Here is a 20,318-nt window from a genome sequence, read left to right as displayed (position 1 = left end):
TTAATCCAATTTTCTAGAACTCAGAAAGGAAAACTATTAGCAATAGATTTTTAAGTGACTTCTCGATACCTAAAATAGCTTTTTCTATTAATAAGATTCCAAATCTATTTTATGAGTTTCCAAGAAATGGAATCATAAATGCCTATTCCGAGGAACTGCAAATTCATCTATTACCTTGGTAATTTATTCAGTATTCAGTGTTATTTTTCCAACAGATTAGTCTTGTACGAAATGGAGGAAAATTTTGTTTATATCCTCCCTTTGAAGAGACAGTATTAAACACCGGTATTGCAAGTTGACTGTTTTTATGAGGGCATTTTTAATTCAGTTTTCAATGGCAGCCTCTCTTCTCATGCTTCCTGAGTGGATGGCACTGAAGGCAGGGACTGGGGGAGTTAAGTCACTTGCACTCTAAGCAAAGATCAGGCTCATGACCTCCTGAGGAACCTGGATATAGACATATCTATGTGAACTGATGAGATGCATCCCAGAAGCTTGAGGGAATTGCCTGATGTAGCCACGAAACCACTCTGTGACACTGGAAAAGTCATGGCAGTCAGGTAAAGTCCCAGGTGACTGAAAGATGGGAAAAGTTGTGCCCATTTTAGAAGAAAGTAGAAAGGGTGAAAGGGATCATGTGAATCCCATGAGGTTTAACAACATCAAGTACCAGGTGCTCTACTTGGGTTGAGGCACACTCTGGTATCAGCACAGGCTGAGGGATGAACAGATGGAGAGCAGCCCTGCTGAGAAGGGCTTGGTGGGTGAGAGGCTGGAATGACCCAGCCATGGGCGCTTCCAGCCCAGAAAGCCAAATGTGTCCTGAGCTGCATCCAAAGCAGTGTGGGCAGCAGGGGAGGGAGGGGATTCTGCCCCTCAGCTCTGTTCTGGTGAGAGCCCACCTGGAACCCTGCATCTAGCACAGGAAAGACATGGACCTGTGGGAGTGATATCATAGGAGAGACACAAGGGTTATTAGAGGGATGCATGGCCTCTCCTATGATGACAGGCTGAGAGACAGGGTCAAGAAATGAGCTTGTTCAGCCTGTAGGAAAGAAGGCTCTGGGGTGACCTTTCAGTACCTGAAAGAGACCTATAAAAATAGCTGGATAGCTGTTTACAAGGGCATGTAGTAACAAAACAAAGTGTAATGGCCACAAATTTAAAGAGGGTAGGTTTAGTTTAGATATTAGATATTCTTTCCTCTGAGGGTGATCAGGCAGTTAAAGAGGTTGCCCAGATAAACTGTGGATGACCCATCCCTGGAAGTGTTCAAGACCAGACTAGATGGGGCTTTGAGAACCCTGGTCTAGTGAAAGGTGGCCTTGCCCATGGCAGAGAGGCTGGAACTAGATGATCTATAAGGTCCCTTCCAACCCAAACCATTCCATAATTTAATGATTCTATGCTTGCAGATTAACGTAAAAAGTTTTCCAGTGTTTTACAAGTGGATCTACATTTACATTGAATAGGATCCTTAGATAATGAAGGCATTCTGTAACCTCATCTGTATTTTGTCTCTGACACCTTGTTAGAACCACTAATATAGGCTTGTGTTAAAGGTGAATTTGTACTAGCATTATTAGAATGCTGGATTATTTATAAGAAATTACAGTATTTAGTTACCAATTTGGGTTTTTAAAAATGCATTAAAAATTTTAGCTTTGAATAAATGCAACAACTATGATACTGGACCTCCCATCTAAAAAAGAAATCTTGGAAAACTTTCAGGGAGGCCATGGATTTAATTTTGGCTTTTACTGCCTTTCCATGGAAAACACAGAGATGTTAGCTGTTTAATTCCAGAATTTACATATTTTATAGAAGGAAAATTCAGCAATATTAAGCGTAGTTAAAAGCGGTATTGTACAGCAATGATTTTACTATTACTACTTTTAATTCAGAAGTTGTGCTTGAATATTATATGAATGTACATGTCACATGTGTGGGAGTCAAATCCTATTTTGTATTTGTGCAGTCATGGAAGGGATGTCACCACCTCCCTTCCCTGCCTAAAGTCAATGGCTGTATTACATGCTCATTAGGCCTGATTTTACTGGGCACCATAACAAAGATGGTGGAGAACTTCTGCACGAAGAAGACATAAATAAGCCCCTAGATGCAGGTTTCAGGGTTGTGAAAGTCCATACTGCCTTATCACTCTTCTTATTCCCTCTCCTCCAAATTACAGTGTCTGTGGCATTTGAAGAATATTTTGGGATTCATCCCTCCACAATTTTGTGCTCCTTCGGTCAAGACACAGGATTTGAGAATCTTTAGTTTTCATGGATGTTTTTTATAGTCACACATTTGTCCTCTCTCTCTGACAGAATCAACCTAGCAGATTTCACTCTGTAATCTATATTACCATTTCAACAGCTCATATAGCCCAACTCTATCCTTATCTACATTGTTAGAAAAATTTTAAACTGCTATTTAGAGGAAGGAGTCATTAGAGATGTGATGCTGAATGGAAACCAGGTTGAAATAAAAAATTTATAAAAGAAAAGCAAATTGCTCCCAACTAATTTGGTTTCTATCTTTTGAAAATATGATTGAGCTTCAAGCAGTAGATCTTGTTTACCTGGTATTCCATGATGTGTTTGATACAGAGAACTATGGAAAATGAATGTTTGATTCTAACAGAATGGACTTTGATGCCACAATTATAAAATGAGCAAAAGAATTGTTAAACCAGAGACAAAAATGTGTTTGTTTGGAAAGAGAAGGTATTGGTCATGAAGAAGGTAATTTGTGGATTTTCTCAAGGATCAGTCTTGACTTTATCACTTAGTAATTTTCAGGAATAGGGTTACTGAAATTTCCTGACATAGTTTGTCTGTGTGCTGTCACTGCAAAACAGGTGGAAATATGGTAAGGCTGATGAGCAGATAGGCTTCTAAAAAATACAGAGATTAAGTTCACAGTTGCAGAGCTCAAGATCATGTATTCAGTTTTCATGCAGCATGTCAGAGATCATTAAATGCAAAAAACAAAAGAAATTAAATTCCAAATTGAACAGTCACAGGAGGACTATCCAGTAATTTTAGATGAGAACAGATGCAAAATAAGTCTATTAGCACCATTTAAGGAGGAGAATTTTTATTTTGTCAGCAGAGACTAGAAAAAATGGCTTATTCAGGCTAGTAAAATTAATTCTGAGATGTCTGTTACCTATGAAAACATCAGAAGTATTCTGAGATGTCTGTTACCTATGAAAACATCAGAAGTAAACATCAGGGAAGGAAAAAAGAATCTATTTAAAGATGAACCAGACAAAAGAATGAATGTTTATAAAACTTCTACAAATAAATTTAGGCTAGCAATCTGAAGATTTTTCCAAATAAAGAAAATTATGAAACTCAGTAACTTCTTATAATACCATAACAGCAGCAGATGTAAAAAATAAGCTACTTTTCAAATAGAATGTGAGAAATGAAAAAATGAATTGAAAAAAAAAAAAAAGATTATGTTAAGTGGTCATGCAAGGATTTTATCCAGGAGATCCTGGTTAGTCTTACATATGTCTTATCGCCCTAGAGGGCATGTTATTGCTTGACTACTACTCACTTGTCAGGTGGCATAATTTAATCCACTGAAGAGCCCAGAGGTGAAAAATAGCCCCTATAGAATTCCAAGAGACTGTTCCCTGCAGGCAGATCTTGGCAAGCTTCATCCCATTCATCTATGTTGTCCTGCATTTGTTATGGAAATAAAATTCAATTGCATGACGCATGCCTTTTCCCAGTAATTTTCATAATCTTAGTTACAGTGATTACTCTAAATTGACTGTAGAATCTGTAGTACCATTCTGTCATGTTAGAGAGACTATATATCACAAGAAAAAATGTGATGCATTTTTTACTTATCTTTTTTCTCATACCTGCAAACCATACTGGGAACATTGGCATACATGTTAGGTGCTGTGAAAGCCAGGCAGAGAAGCTGTGCTTGAGTCCATCACACTACCCAGAAAGGCTGCTATATTTTTGTGATTTCTTTTTCATAAATAGTTCTGCTCCACATCTCTAATACATCAGTTAACCATCTGAACAGAGTTAGATGAGACAGTGACTAGCATGTTTGTAACACCAGATGCCTTGCTTAGTAGTCCATTAGTAGTTAGTTCTTCAATTACTAATGGAACTGAGAGGTGGAAATTTCAGTGACTGAAAAATTAGCAACATCTGTTGTGGTTTAACACTTGCAGGCAGCTAAGCCCCATACAGCTTGGTCAGTGCCCCTCAGTCCAGTTTCCCACAGCAGGATGGGGAGAGAAAGAGAAAGGCAAAAGTGAGAAAACTCATGCATCAGGATAAAGACAGTTTAAAAAGAAGAAGCAAACACACCTATGCAAAAGCACTCACTCACCACAAATTGATCCACATTCAGTCTCTAAGCAATAGAGTCCTTAAAACTCACTCCCATTCTGCTCCTGTCTCCAGCTTTTACTGCTGAATGTGACGTTATATGCTATAGCATATTCCTTTGGTCAGTTTGGATCCAATGTGTCAGCCCTGTCACCTCTTGGCCTCTTGCCTACTCCTAGCTGACTCACTGGGGCAGCAGAGTGAGAAACAAAATTTTTTGCTGTGTTAGTATTGCTCAGTTATTAGCGTTGTTTGGTCATAAATCCAAAACATAACACCATATGAGTTGCTATGAGAAGCAAGAACCCCATTCCAGATAGAACCAGTACAACATTCCAGTGTTGAAAGAACAGGCAAAACATTCTAGGGCGATTGAATAAATGGTTATTCTTTCATTCCAATGGGATTGGCTCTCCTTTAACAAGGGATTAGTTGGTTAAGGAAGTAAATTGTGATTTTCTGAGTCTCTAGTTTTAAGGCATTTCTGTTTCAGTCATTATTTTGCTGCAATGAAGTGGTAAATTCACGGTTTTGAGACTTAGCATGTGATATCTTCATCTACATGATGATGCTAAACCTGGTGAGGTTTTCTGATCAGTAGACTAAACTTCTATTATTTTTAGGTGCTTAAAACGTAGTTCACATGTTGACACAATTAAATTTGTTTTATTACCCCAACAACCCTTGTCAGACAGTGTACTGGCCAAACAATTTGTCTGTAAGCCTGTTGTAGTCTTACAGAAATATTTTCTTCTATTTTAACTAAACCAGCAGCTTACAGTAAAGGAAAACAAGGTCACCATCCTAAAACGAAAGCTGAATTTTGAAATACGTCTCAGTTTCTGGCAGAGCTAGAACTGGAAGGAAGCTGGTTGGAAGACCCTATGTTTTTCTTTGTTGTAACCTGTAGAGATTAATGTAACAGAGTTATCACAATATATGCCTTGCCTACCACATGTTAGATGATTTGGGCAGTCCAGTCATCATTTAAAAACAATGTTGTGTCCAAGGAAAACGATGGGGTTTATATAAAATGCTGTGTGATCTGGTGACTGCTAGTGTTGGCCATCAAACTGCATGTCTCTGGCTCTGGCAACAACAATTTTTCAGGGGAAAAAAAAATGTAGGACTTTCTACTCTCTATGCATCTTCTCTCTCCTTTTCTGTGGAAGCAATAAATAGCTTCTGGTGAGGATTTCCACAGGTGCAAAAGGTGAGCAACTCTAAGGCAACATTTGCTTTGGAAGAAGTTTAACTAAATGTTAATGTCTTAAGGATAAGAACACTACTGTAACACTGACTTGAGGACACTTTGTGCTCTGCAGTGTCAACCAAATCTAATGAAACACCAGTTTCTTAAAAAAAATTGGTTATAAATAGAAGGCTGATTTTTATGATTTAGGAATGGTACCCCCCAATTCAGTGGCCCTCCAAGACTTTTCAAACCACGCACCACTCCATCTTGCTCCCTGGCTTTCCCCTTCTTCTCTCCCTGTAGCACTCTGGAGAGGAGAATGGGAGGAACAAAAAGAAAAGATTACACACAGAGAGAAGAAAAATTTACCTGAAAGAGCAATAAGTTAATAAAATGTACAGTAACAACCACAATGCTAATAACAGAAGTTACAAGAAAAGACGCTATTCACATAGAAAAAAGCCCTGACAATAGAAAAATAATAAATCAGATGGCTCCCTCTGCCATGGTTACTTGGCCAAACCAGAACCCCTTCTTTCTGGAAGAAAGTCTCTTTCTCCCACTCCTGACAATGATGTGAGGTGGTATAGAATAACATCTGGGTCCTGGCCATGTCCTTTATCAACTACTGGAAAAATTAGCCCTGTCCTGACCAGACCTAGGACTCTGATTAATGTAAGTTTTTGGTTGCTGTGTGTCTTGTCTTACTTTAGAAATATCTAGTCTGCTTTGAGAATTTGTTGACAATGATACTGTTCTCTCCCAGTTTCCAACTGCTGAATTGCATTTGTGCTTCTTCTGCATTTCCTTCTGAATGCTGTATTCTGTCACTGGATAGAAGGGAATACAACAGGAAAATAAATGAGTAGAGCTGAATATTGTAGATGATAACAAGCTGAGTATATACAGTTGATATCCTTACAGGAAGGGATGCCATCCAGGACCACCTTGACAAACTTGAGAGGTGGGTTCATGTGAACTTCATGGAAGTCAACAAGGGAAAGTACAAGATCCTGCACATGTGCTGAGACAATCAGTGCAAACTGGGGGTAATGGATAGAGAACAGCCCCACAGAGAAGGACTTGAGAATACTGGTGAATTAAAATTGGATATGAGCTGGCAATGTGCTTTTGCAGCCCATAAAGCCAACAGTATCTTGAGCAAAAAAAGTGTGACCGGTGTGTTTAAGGGAGCCGGTTACTGTGAGACTCCACCTGGAATACTTAATCCAGTCCTGGGGCTTCCAGTATAAGAAAGACATGAGCCTGTTGGAATGGCTTCAGTGAAGGGCTGTGAAGATTGCCAGAGGTCTGGAACACTTCTATGAAGGAAAGATGAGACAGCTGGGAGTGTTTAGACTGGAGGAGAGAAGGTTCTGCCTTTCAACATTTAGATTGCATTTATGAGAAAAGTAGGGAGTGACTTTTTACCAGTGCCTGTACTGACAGGACAAGGGACAATGGCTTTAAATGGAAAGAGAGTAGGTGCAGATTGGACCTTATAAATTTTTTATGATAAAGGTGATGTGACATTGGAACAGTATGCCTGGAGAAATTGTGCATGACTCACCATAGGAAGTATTCAGTTAAGGATTTTGTACTTGATTTTTGAAGGTTCCTTCCAAATGAAACCATTTGTGATTCTGCAATTCCGTGATCATTTGTGTAATACAACAAGTGGCTTTCCATAAAATGTTCTCATTTTGTTATGTATTTAATGATTCCTTTGCTAACATGTTAGCGGTTTGATACATTCAAAATTCTTCCAGTTTGATTATATCACAGAATAACTTGCTTTTTTTTTCAGGATATTGCATTTTAATTATGTTTCTAAGCCTCCTTTTGCTGACAATTATGTAATGTTATAATTTGAAGAAACAAAAAACTTTGTCACTAAATGTAGCATAATATATTATAATAGCCTTTAAATTAAGCCAGTGGATATGATAAATCACAATAAAGAAAATAATGAAACACATGAACACATCCATTATATAATCAAAAGTGTGCAGTGCGGAATACTAAAGACAGAATTCTTGAAAGTTTAGTACGAGTGATTATTCTCAATGAAGAGGTTGTATAAAAGTTGCTAAGACGCATTTCAGTTGGCAGGCAAATTTTCTACAGTGGCCAAACCAAAAGCCAACTTCTCTAGTTTCAGCTGAGGTCAAGAGGTATCTCACTGTTAGAAGAAACAAGATCTTTGAAAGTCTTTGCTGTCTCCTTTCAAACTCTCTCTAAAAACATTGCTGATTAAGTGCACTATTGTGCCTCAAAATATTAGTGATCACTGCAGAAAATATTTATTAATCTTACTCATCATCACAATAAGATTTTTCTTTGCTTAACTGAGTATACCTTGTTATTGTGTTTTTTTTTTTTTTTTTTTTTTTAAGTACACTGATTTGAATTATCTTACCCTCACAGGCTGCTTAAAAAACCTCAAAGTGCTCAATGTGAGTTTCAATAATTTGAAGTCAGTTCCTCCAGAACTGGGTGATTGTGAGAATCTAGAAAAACTGGATTTGTCTGGAAATATGGAAATAACAGAGCTCCCATTTGAAGTAAGATAACAATCTATGTTCATTACCATCTTTTTTATTTGGCTTAAAAGGTATTTTATCACAGTGTTCAAATCTTTTCCTAACAGATTAAATCATGTTCCTTGTAGTTTTTAACAATAATGTTTTGCTAGTAATATCATTGAAAATGCTTTAGAAGCACTTAAATAAGGCCAAAGTACTTTGTTTTGGTTTTCCAGTGACTAAATTTTACTTGCATATATTCTGATATATGAAGGACGACAGGATCCTAAAGGGGATTTGGCTGTGGTAATAAGCAGACGGCTGCAAATAGCTGTTTTCTGTAAAAATGAAGTGCATCTTGGTAGTCATATTCACATACCCACTTTGTTCCCAGTGTCTGTTTTCATTTAAAAACTGTATGGAAAGTTCTATAAACAGCATTACATTTTGCTACGAGCACAAATATCTCTCTGAAAAGGATATTATGCGTGAGGAATGACATGAATGTATAATAGACTGAGAAAAGAACTCCCAGGCATGCACCAACATTATTTTTTTTTCTGTTGGCTGCATAACTGCTCTCTGCCACAGCTGCTCTGAGACTTATTATCAGGGGGAAATAAAATCGTTGGCTGGTACCTAACCACAATTTTAGCTGTCATCTGTATTTCTCAGGTTCTTAATATCCTGATTTCTGGGGGGTGAGTAGAGGGATCTTTAGGGAAAAGTGTCAGGCTCTTCTTTACTGATTCCTACTTTTTCTCTAAACATCTGTTGCTGGTGATTCACAGGCAATGTTGGAGTGGATTAAACTTATGTGAGATCTGATTTAGTCCTGCTTATGTTCTCTTCTGAGGAAAGTAATAGTAATTAATTTTCTCCACTGACTTTTCATAGTAAAGTAGTTTATCTAAAAAGAATTGCTAAAAAAAAATGTGAAGGAAACGGAAACACAGAGTGAATCTTCCCACTATAAATGGACTTGAAAAAGAAAGGCTAGCAACAGAATAAGCAGTGCAGGTCTCCTTTCTCCTGCCTCTTCTCCTTTGGATACCAAAGCCAGGGAACGAAGCAGATAGAATTTGACTAGTAAAAAGGATTCATAATGGAATCAGGAAATCATATGTCCTGATTAGAAAAATGAATTAAACAAAATGATCTCAGAATAGTGAGTATATTCAAACCTGTGGACGGTAAATTTACCCCCAGTCGTTGTTTTAAAACCACTGAGTATTTTCCCAACTGCTTGCAGAGGTCTTCTAGCGCAAGGATTTACCCATGTTTATGCATTATGGGTAGCCTTTGCATGGAAACCTACTTGTGCATGTAATGAATTCTTCCAGGGCTGAGCCTGAGAGACTCGTGTTTCTTTTGGAGAGTTCTAAAATATTGTTTCCTTCATAAAGTCTCCTATTCAATGGAATTGGAAGCCACAAAACTGAGTGTAGGTTATGGCCTAATTGTTCACTTAAAATTTACAGAAAAAAAAAAACGGAGTTGTGCAAATAACTTTATAGAATAGTAAAAGCTACAAGCAACATCATGTTAGTATGGTACAAAAGGTCAAGAAGAAAAATACTGGCTTTATTTATTGTGTTTCTCTGGAGGCTGAAACTCAATTTATATTTGTAGTGATTTGGGAGGTAGGCTACACAAGCTCTTCTAATTTAGATCATAAACTCAGTTTCTCAGAATCAACATTTCAAGGGCAACTTTGGAAGCTGAACATACAATTAAAGGGACACTTTTGTTGAATGATGTGAAATGCTGCTAAGTGTTTGGCCTTTAGCATACTCACTACAGCTTATGTTATTCAGAACAAATGCATCAGAATCCTTGATAACATAATAGGTGTCTAATGTTGACTCTCAGACAAATAGTTATAGTGATTAGCAGGTAACTGTTTAATGAATTAAAACATTGAATTAGTCTAAACAGTCTAAAAAGGGAAAACAGAAAAATAGTGGTAGGCTAGCTTTGAACAGCCAAATGCCTACCTGTCTGATCACTTCATCCCCTTCTTCAGCGTGACATTGGGAGGAAATATTTTGAGAAATCTCATGGTTAAAGATAAAAGACAGGGAGATTCTTTCTCATTTATTTTTGTAGGCAAAACAGACTGTACTTTGGGAAGATTAATTTAATATTTGTCAATATATATTTCAGTAGTAAGAAACAAAGACAATAAAACAAAATCTTTTCATCCCCTCTCTCCCAAGGTCAACTTCATTTCAGATTCCTCTTCCATCCCTAAGCAGTGCAAGGTGGCAAGGGAAGTTACAGCCAGTACACAGTGGTTTATAGCTGCTTCTCCTTCATCCTCACACTTTTATTCTCCCCTGGTGTAGCGTCTCCCCATGGGCTGAGCTTTTTTCAGGAATATCCATCTGCAGCGGCATGAGTCTTCCATGAGCTGTAGTGTGGAGACCACTCCACCATGCAGCACCTCCACTTCCTCCTGCTTTGAATTGATATTCCCTCTGTTCTTTCTCACTCTTTTTATTCTCCCCCTTTCTTGGGTGGAATTTTTCCTCTTTCTTAAATCAGTTTTTAGAGTGGCACCACACACTGCTGAGGAGCTTTGCTGAGGAGCTTTCCATTGGAGCCATCTGGAATTGCTGGTATACATTTGGGGCAGCCTCTGGTGTCTTTCTGCAGAGCATCTTCCCCTGAACTCTCCACACTGCCAGCATGTTGCCACAGACAAGCAATACAAACATTAACGACCGCAAGTTAGATTATATAATTTATTGTCCAATAGAATTGTTGCTAAAATCAATTAATCCAGTGAAATGCTCATAAGGGTTGGCTGTGTCTCTCATGTGGAGTCAGTACTGGGAACTGGAGATTATAGTACAACAAATATGTGCAAGCTCTGTTTTGGTAGGAGAATGGCTTCTCTTTACAACATTAGGGAGAAAGAGAAAACCTGGTAACTAATAAAAAAAAAACCAGAATGTTGATAAAAAAATTTCCTGTTTATCCTCTCTTAGGAAGTTAAATTTTTATTTGACTTTCAAGTCCTTAAAAGTTTTTTCTGGGAAGATTAAAGGAGTGTGTGAGAATGACATCAGTATTCTTCACTGTAAAACTTATTCAGAAGTAATAAAGGTGAACTGCAGCCCAGTAGAAATTATTGAAGCTTAATTTTGCCTTGGGTTGTTTTTTTACATAGAGTAATGGCCAGAGAGACACCCCATCCAAAACCATAACATTATTCTAGCCCAAATGCACCTCATGGAGTAGCTGTATCAGCCTATTAGGAACATGTATGTCCAAGTGCCTGGACTTTTTCACTATTTCTATTTGGCTGTGCTTTGGAACTGTTCCTTGACGGACGTGTCTTGTGCCATAGCATCAGAAGGAAAGCACATTGCTCACTTGCCTGTTCATTTCTAGCAAAAATCTCTTTCTCTGTTTGTAAAGGCCACTTTCAGCACTCTGTAAGTCATCTCACTAAATCTTAAAATGAGGTAATCTGATGCTATGTGAAAAAAAATTGAGGATATGTGCTCTCATCTTTTATTTTCTCAAGGATTAGGACTTCATATCATTCCATATTATGTCCAAGGAAGAGCAATCTATTTCAATGTTTTGCTTTTAATTTTTAAAAATTTGTTCTATTGCTGGATATCTAACATTTTTAGATTTAGATATTTATTAGATATCATCTAATTAAATATTTAGATGTTATGTCTATCATTTTAGATATTAGTTAAAATAAATATTTGATTAGTATCAATGGAAAGTAAAACTTGGCAGAGAAATTTTATGGATCTGCAGTGGAGTTCAAATCTATATTAGCTGCACTTGCAAATGAATTTTGTCTTCCTCCAGACATGAGTGAAAATATAAATTGAAATAAAATATAAGTGTACATAAGAAAAGTCAACCTACATGACATTATGTTTATGTCGTCAGCTTGTAACAGATACTTACAGACCTCAGTAGCCAAGTTTAGCAGGGGTAGGTACACTATGAGGCCTAGGGCACAATTGTCCCTGATACAACACGTATCTTGTAAGATCCTTAGGTGGAGAGGACTTTGTTCTTCCAGCTAAGGTGCTCAGGAGAGGCATGCCCTGTACCTTATCCAGTCCCTCTCCCACCAGTGTCATTATACTGGATGCTATATATTAGTAGTTACAGGGAGAAGGAGATGGATAGATTTATTTCCAAATTTCTTGTATATTTTGCATGTGAATTTAAGAATTAGTATGATGCTGGCATTTGTATTTTAACTGTTGGATAGCTTTCCTCTCACTATTTCTATACAGGTTATGCAATAAAATTCTTCTTCCAGGAAAAAACAAACCTGTATTATAAATAATGTATTTTCTGGTTCAAATTTGTAGAAAATCTGCTCTGACCTTATTTTCAGGTGTTTTTTCCTCTAAGAAAGTATTGCTTTCTACAGTTATTTACTGAATTATGCAATTAGTTTCCTGTGCATGATATTTTAAAGAGACAGCTTTGTTGTGGATTCCTTTTTTTTTCTGGCAATAATGTTGCTGCAGCCAACAGTATCTATGTGACCCAAAGGAACTTCAATGAGAAGAGAGAGAATATGAAGAAGTTCTAATTACCTCCATCTGTACCATTTGGTATGGCACATGATGTCAGTCACAGGACAGGCAAGACCAAGACATTCCACAGTACCAGGAGCAAGACAGAAATGTTTGCACTAGATGTTCTGATACAGAAAACAAATTAAAAAGTTTTTTTTCAAAGTTATTATGCCTTGAACAATGTTCAATGCTACATCTGAGGAGTCCCAGTAAGTGATCAGATTTTTTTCTATATCATCTAGGTAGTGCAAAATGAAGGAATTAGAGACTGTTAAAGTATATGAATAATTTGTCAAGCAGAATATGCATCTATGAATACCCACATTTTCATGTCAATCCTGTATATACTGATCTTTGAAATTCAGAGAAATTAAAATGTTATGCTTCATAGTTGCTTTAACACACTGTGTTTTCAAAAGATCAAATTAAATCTTGTATTTCTGATGCACAGTTTCAGCTAAGTCCTAATATAAGCAAGCACAGACATGAAGACCTTTCAAAACCATAGAACCGTAGAATAGTTTGGATTGTAAAGGATCCGTAAAGATCATCTAGTGCAACCCCCCTGCCATGGGCAGGAACTTTAATTAGAACATGTTTCTCAAAGCTCCATCCAATCTGACTTAGAATGTTTCCAGGAATAGGATATCTATCATCTCTCTGGGGAGCTTGTACCAGTGTTTCACCATCCTCATTGTTAAAAATGCCTTCCTTATATTGTCTGTTTGTAAACTCTTTTAGTTTAAAATCATTACCCCTTGTCCTGTCATAATAGCTCCTACTAAAAAGTGTCTCAATCTTTATTGGAAGCCCACTTTAAGAACTGAAAGATCACAGTGAGGTCTCCCCTGAAACCTTCTCTTTTTCAGGTTAAACAATACCAGCTGTCTCAGCCTGTCTTCACAGAGAAGGTTTTCCATTACTCTGATAATTTCTCTTGTTCTCTTCTGGACCTACTCCAACAGGTCCATGTCCTTCCTGTGCTGGGAGCCCAGAGCTGGATGCAGGGTTCCAGGTGTGCTCTCACCAGAACAGAGCTGAGGGGCAGAATCCCCTCCCTCCCCTGCTGCCCACCCTGCTTTGGATGCAGCTCAGGACACATTTGGCTTTCTGGGCTGGGAGTGCCCATGGCTGGGTCATGTCCAGCCTCTCACCCATCAGCACCCCAAATCCTTTTGGGCAGGGCTGCTCTCCATCTGTTCATCCCCCAGCTTGTGCTAATACTGGGATTGTCCTAACCCAGGTGTAGCTCCTTGTACTTGATCTTATTAAATCTCATTATGTTCATGTGGACCTAGTTCCTGAGCTAGTACAGGTCCCTCTGGATGACATTGCATCTTTCTGGGTGACATCGCATCACATCACATCATCACATCACATCACATCACATCACATCACATCACATCATCACATCACTCAAACAGGTCAACTGTACCACTCAGCTAGGTGTCATCTGCACATTTGTTGAGGGTCCATTTGATCCCACTGCTTATATTATTGATGAAGAAATTTAATAACACTGTTCCAATGCAGACCCCTGAGGCGCACCACTTCTCCCAACTTCCATCCAGATATTGAGACATTTACCAGTACGCTGGGGATGACACCAGCCAGCCAGTTCCTTATTCACTGACCTCTCCAGTCATCAAATCCCTGTGTCTCCATCTCAGTGAGAAGTATGTTGTGGGGAATCATGTTAAAGGCTTTACAGAAATCCATACAGATGTCCCTTTCCTTATCTGTTGATGGTGTCATTCCACTGTAGAAGGCCACTAGGCTGAGCGGGCAGAACATTTCCCTGGTGAAGATCTGCTGGCTGTCCTGAATTGCCTCCCAGTCTTCTGTGTGCCTCAGAATATTGTATTGGGTTTGCATGGCCAGGTTTTGGTAATGTGGGTGCTACAGGGGTGGCTTCTATCAGAAGCTGCTAGAAGCTTCCTCCAAGTCTGGGAGAGCCAGTGCCAAGGCTGGGTCAGTCAGAAATGGTGGCAATGCTTCTGTTATATTTAATAATAAAATAAAAGTTATTGTGCAGATGTAGTAGCAAACAGAAAAGAGTGGGGTAAGAACATGTGAGAGGAACAACTCTGCAGACACCAAGTTCAGTGCAGAAGACAGCGGAGGAGGTGTGCCAAGTGTCAGAGCTGAGGTTCTGTTGCAGCCCATGGTGCAGCCCATGGGGAGGCAGCTGTGCCTTTGCAGCCCATGGAGGTCCACAGGGATGCAGAGATCCACTTATAGCTTCACCTTGGCCTTCCTCACCCCATTCCTATACAAATGGACTGTGTTCCCATAGTCTTCTCAGGTTACCTGACATGCTTCCGCTATGTATTTCCTTCTTTCCCTTTAGTTTTACCAGCAGTTCCCTGATAAGCCATTCTAGTGCCTTGTCATCCTTGCCTGATCATTTACACCTGGGCATAGAAAAGTCATGTGCACTATGGAAGGTGTCCTTAAATACCTATCAGCTCTGCTTTTCACCCTTGTCCCTGACATAAGTTTCTCAAGGGATTGCTATTGACTAAGCCCTTGAAGAGCTGGAAATTTGCTTTCCTAAAGCTCAGGTGTTGTATGCCAGGTTGGTTCAGTTAGGGATTTTAATAAATGTTAGTTAGGTCTGTAGTAGAAATCTGTTAGATTAGTAGAAATCTGTACCCCGATTTCCCCTCATAATGGTTTGCTCCAATTTGTCTACCATAGGAGCTCTTATATGTGCAACTTGTAGCCACTCCTGGGTTCTTCTTGAAAGTTCTGTATCATTCACCCCACCTTTGCAATCCTATTTGTCCCAGAACACTGTACCCACCTCTGTTATGTTCCCATAGGTTGTTATGTTCCATGTCACTCCCCTGTTGTCTGTTCCTATTGGGCGAGGGGGATTTCCACCCCTGTCCACCTGCCCCCTATTTAACCCAATGCTTTCATTGTCCATTCGCCATTTTGCCCTCGCGCCGCCTGGGAACGGCTGCTCCAGCCATTGCTGCAGCCACGCGGGAAACAAACGTTCTCAGGCTCGCAAGCAAAGTGTGCCTCTCTCGTCCCTTTGCTTCCTCTCAGCATGAAGCTACCAAAGCCGTGTACTCATGCCGGAGTGCTCAGTCATAGAGCGCCCGTGCACGCGGCAGCTTTGGTCTCACCAAAAGGCAGCGCCTAGCCGGGCTTCTCAGCTGCCCGAGACCAGAGCGAGGAACAAAAGCCGCACTCAGGGTCCTGACTTTGCTCTTCAACTGACTCATATCCCTCAGGACTGTGAATTCCATTAACGTATGATAACTGCAGCCCAGGCTGCTTCTAATCTTTATGTCACCAATTAGTTTACTTGCATTGATGACCTACAGGTCCAGGAATGCATTCCCTCTGGAAAGGCTTTCTATGGTCACAGGAGTTATAATGGGTGCTATTTCTTATCTTTGCTTATCTGAAAAATATAATTATAAATAGTTGTCTCTTAAATAGTTTAATAATGCTAACAGGTCTGGCCCTAAAAAACCCTCTGATGTGATCAGGGATTTATTAGGCACTAACATTAGTCACCTACGGTTTTCAAACACAACACTATTCAGAACAGACATAAATAACTTTTTATACATTAATACAATTCCAATTGATATTTTAAAACTGTGGTTCAACAACTGGAAATTTTTCAGTCTCTTTTGTCTTCTTTTTCTTAGTCTGTCCAGTCCTCTTCATCAAAGCCATGCATTTAGCAGGAAAACAGAGGCATAAGCTCTATGCATGTGTGTGTAGACTTCAAATAAGTCCTCACTGGGCATTTTCATATAACTTCTTGTCTTTGTAATCAGTGACTGAGACATCTCAAAGCCATTACCTGGTAGGTTGGGACACCAGCCATCTCTATAGAAATGTAAAATATTATGTTGTTTTGCCAGCACATTATTCTTCAAATCTGTATGCTTCCAAACCTGTCTTGTTTCATTGCTATTATTTTTTAATGCATGTAACAATTATAAATAAAAAATGCAGTCAAATGTACAGGACATTAACTTCCCTGCAGTTTCACCATGCAGTAAGGCACTGGAAGAACTTACCCACAGGTCCTTCCTGTCTTATTAAATGGGACTGTAAAGAATCTATTGAATCTTTACGTCTGTAAGATTTTTCAGAGGTTGCAAAGGAGCCATGTATCATATTTGTTAAAAATGGTTGTAAGTTGCAGAAGAGTCATATACAAGATTTGCTAAAAATTTGTGAGGTTTTTCAGGACCACAAAACAGAGAGGAGTGCTGTAATAAAGGGATTAACTTGGTACTGGGAAGGCAACATCTGGTAATTTTTTCATTTCAAATCACTTGGAAGAGTCCAGTTGAGTGTAATTGGGCCATCATTTCTGCACATACATTTTTCAGTATCAGAAGGAGTTTTCCAATTGCTTGGCTTGGTTGCATCTCCATTGGACAGAATTTTATCTTGCTCTTCTTTGCTCAGGGCTTATATTCTCTTTGAATTTGCTTAAAGCTTGTTTTCCAATGCAGTCGGTCACAGTGTCAATCCATGCAAAACAACAGCTGTGTTATGGAACTGGTATAAGATGCAATATCAAACATTAACAGGAGGGGTGTGAAACCCAAAAAAGCAGGTGCAAAGGTGTTAGGTGTCAGAAGAGATTCTCAGAGGCCTTACTGCTGCAAGGAGTGCTCATAAATGTTTTAATAGTTGAGAGGCTAAAGAAGGACATGGATCTATGTTAGGAAATGGGATTATGAAGTTAAGCATGAGAAAATATGTCAGTTGATCCTCTTGACACTGTGCTTCCAAAGCCTTCTAATTTATATAGCATCATTTTAAAACCACTTCACTATCAGAATAAGTCAGCAGCTAATAATAACAGTCCACTTCACTGGAGAGCTGACCCATACTTACCTCCATGCTGTGGTGCCAGTGACCTTTCCTTTACCTTTTACATTAGTTCAGTAAAAGTAATATCACCTTCACAGTCTAAAACGTTTTTGTAATAGAGAATGACAGACAAGTAGTTTTACAGCATAAGGGAAGACTTAACAATGACCAAAGGGGCATAATGTGAGCATTAAAACATAGCCATGTTTTAATATTATTACAAAAAGCATGAATATAACTGTAAAGGAACTCAGTGGTAGGAAAGAGTATTTGGTACTGTTCCAGCTCTGCTTTCTCTCAAAACAGTTCCAAATCTCTTTAAAAGCAAAATAGGCTTTCAAAATTCTAATAATATATCCTCCATTCATCTGTGAGATAATCTGAGGCAGATTTTATATAGCTACTGAATAGAAGCAGAGAGCAGAACAAATACATAGCACTACCAGACTTGCATGTTTTGTCTTGCAGAAAAATGTTTCTCATGCCAACATACATGTATTGATGAGAATCAAAACAGAGTCATAGCTGAAGGGAGAGAAAAGCATGCTATTTATTTTTCCATAAATTGCAGGCAATGAGAGGTATTACTTATTCCTCAAGAAAAATAAAGTTTGAGAGTATAATTGAAATTAATGTGTTTAATTTATTACTGGGTATATATCAGTTGTTAACTAATTACAGGTAGTTACATGATTGATCAACTCTTCACAATTGTAAAAAACACCTGGTAAGGTTGTCATTTTTAGTCATCATTGATCAATGTGAAAGATATGAAGACAGAGATAGCCTGATCAGTTGAAATTAGACATCATGCCAGGATTTTTTATCTCATATAGAGCTCAGGTAAGACCTCTGCCTTACTAGTCCTGGACAAAAGAGCATAGAATTATACCCAATATGAAGTGGAGGAGATGTTGAATTTGTGAGGGAATTCAAAGAAAGATATGTCCCAGTGGTTCCTGCTTTACTTATTGAAGAGATGCCAACTCACGAGCCTGGACTTCTAAACTGTAGTACAAAGTAGGATGAATTGAGGTTAAGAAATGAATTACTATAAAGCTCAGAACAAATACAAGAAATGGAGACGTTTCTCCACTTGCTGTTTAGATTATCCATCTAATTCACTATTTTGTCTTGTCATATAGTTGTTTACTACTGATGGGATTTAGAAGGAGATGTGTAATTTTATATATAATAAAAGCAAATGTTATAGAGGTCATGGAAAGGTTAAAACACAGTGTTGTAAGAATAAGATTTCCAGAATTCTCTTATCTTTTACTTTGCAAAATCAACCTTTTTATTTTTTTTTTTTAAATCTAATTTTGACATGTGTTCTATTGGATTCCCCATCATCTACATTCCTGTAGCCACATCAAACTGTTTCTGTCTGGACTAGTCCAAAGTGATACTGATAGCCTTGGTTTGCCAGATTCTGTGACTCAAAATTTGATATTCCACGTGCCAGTTTACACGTGCAGTGTGGATGTTGGGTATATGTGGCCAGTACTTGCCTGTGTGTAGAAAATGTGACAGAACTTCTCCAGACTGTGCCTGGTTACACGATACATGATTATATGGCTATATGACTGGGGAGTGTATGCACCACAGACGGCTGCTGAGGGCTAGCTGCCACTGACTCCTAGCTTCAGTCATGTCATCTGCTAGCTGCCATGTAGTCTTGAGGCTTTTATTTCATTTCATCTTGCACTACAGATGTGGTCAGTTGAAAGTTATGACTGAAGGGTGTGACAGTGGTAGCAGAGGGGCTACAAGTGTCTGGATCACATGTGGGCATCACTATTTCATGATTTTATTTTCTTTTCTGCTCTTGTGGTTTGTCTTTGAATACACTCCTTTCAGTGAAGAGAGTTGGTTTAAGGAGAGGCCAGGCTACTTCAAACTGTCTTTAATATAGCTGAAATATTTTTCATTCTCAGTTATAAAATGCTCTTTTAAATAGTGGTTAGAGGCAACAAAAGTTATTGAGATTAGAGGACCTAATCTGATGCTTCAGAACTGAAGAATGTTGAACTACATTTTTCAAAAAAGGAAAGAAATGAGAAGGTTTTAAAAATATAGGTAATTTTAAATCTCAATTAATTTCATTGCCATAATTAAGGTCTTGATATACTTGTTATACTACATACTTGGAGTGGTCCTCAGCATCTTAAGACTAGAAATCAGGAAACCTGTGTTACACTTTCTGTGATGTACTTTTTCACCTTGGTAAGTGACTTCCTGCCACTGTGTTTCTTTTCACTTTTTTTCCCATTTGTTTGTAGTCACTATTATGGTATTGAAATAGTACAATAGACAATTATTCTGTGTGTTTTTTAGAGCTTTGCATCACTGAGATTTATTTCCAGTTTTTTGTGCTCTGGTAATGATGATATCAGTAGAATAATAAACCCTAAATTGCAGATTTGCTTCACTAAAAATTAAACTTTTAGATGTTATGACATTTGAAATCTCAATAAGCAGTATTATCTTACAAGAACTGCTATATTCTGAGCTTGAAACAATTTGAACTGTGCTTCTTTGGACTGTGATATAGAAATAGAGGTTTTCATTATTTATCTAAATGTCATTTTCATCAGAATTCTGCAAAATAATTTCAAAACATGTTGTTGCAAATTCTAGAATGCAATTGTGTAGAGATTTCATTTCATTGAGAGGTGCAATGCTTTTTGGTTATGTTGCTCTTGTGAGGAACATTGTCAAGGAAAAATATATCATGAATTACCAATTTCTCACTCAGTTATTCTAACCTTTACAGTTTTTCCTAATCTTGATTTAGGTCTTT

At 38.3% G+C, this 20,318-nt stretch overlaps 1 protein-coding gene across 1 annotated transcript in view; it reads left to right on the top strand.

The window, feature by feature from the left end:
• The window catches only part of LRRC2 (leucine rich repeat containing 2), a 63,418-nt gene that overhangs the window by 28,037 nt on the left and 15,063 nt on the right, over positions 1–20,318 (top strand). Inside the window, exon 4 of the mRNA XM_054003227.1 lies at positions 7,993–8,129. Within this exon, the coding sequence (XP_053859202.1) occupies positions 7,993–8,129 (137 nt within the window). The remainder of the gene's footprint in view (positions 1–7,992; positions 8,130–20,318) is intronic.

This window comes from Vidua macroura, chromosome Z, assembly GCF_024509145.1.
Source record: "Vidua macroura isolate BioBank_ID:100142 chromosome Z, ASM2450914v1, whole genome shotgun sequence".
In the NCBI taxonomy this organism is placed as follows: Eukaryota; Metazoa; Chordata; class Aves; order Passeriformes; family Viduidae; genus Vidua; species Vidua macroura.
This window is presented reverse-complemented; position numbering and strand designations above follow the sequence as displayed.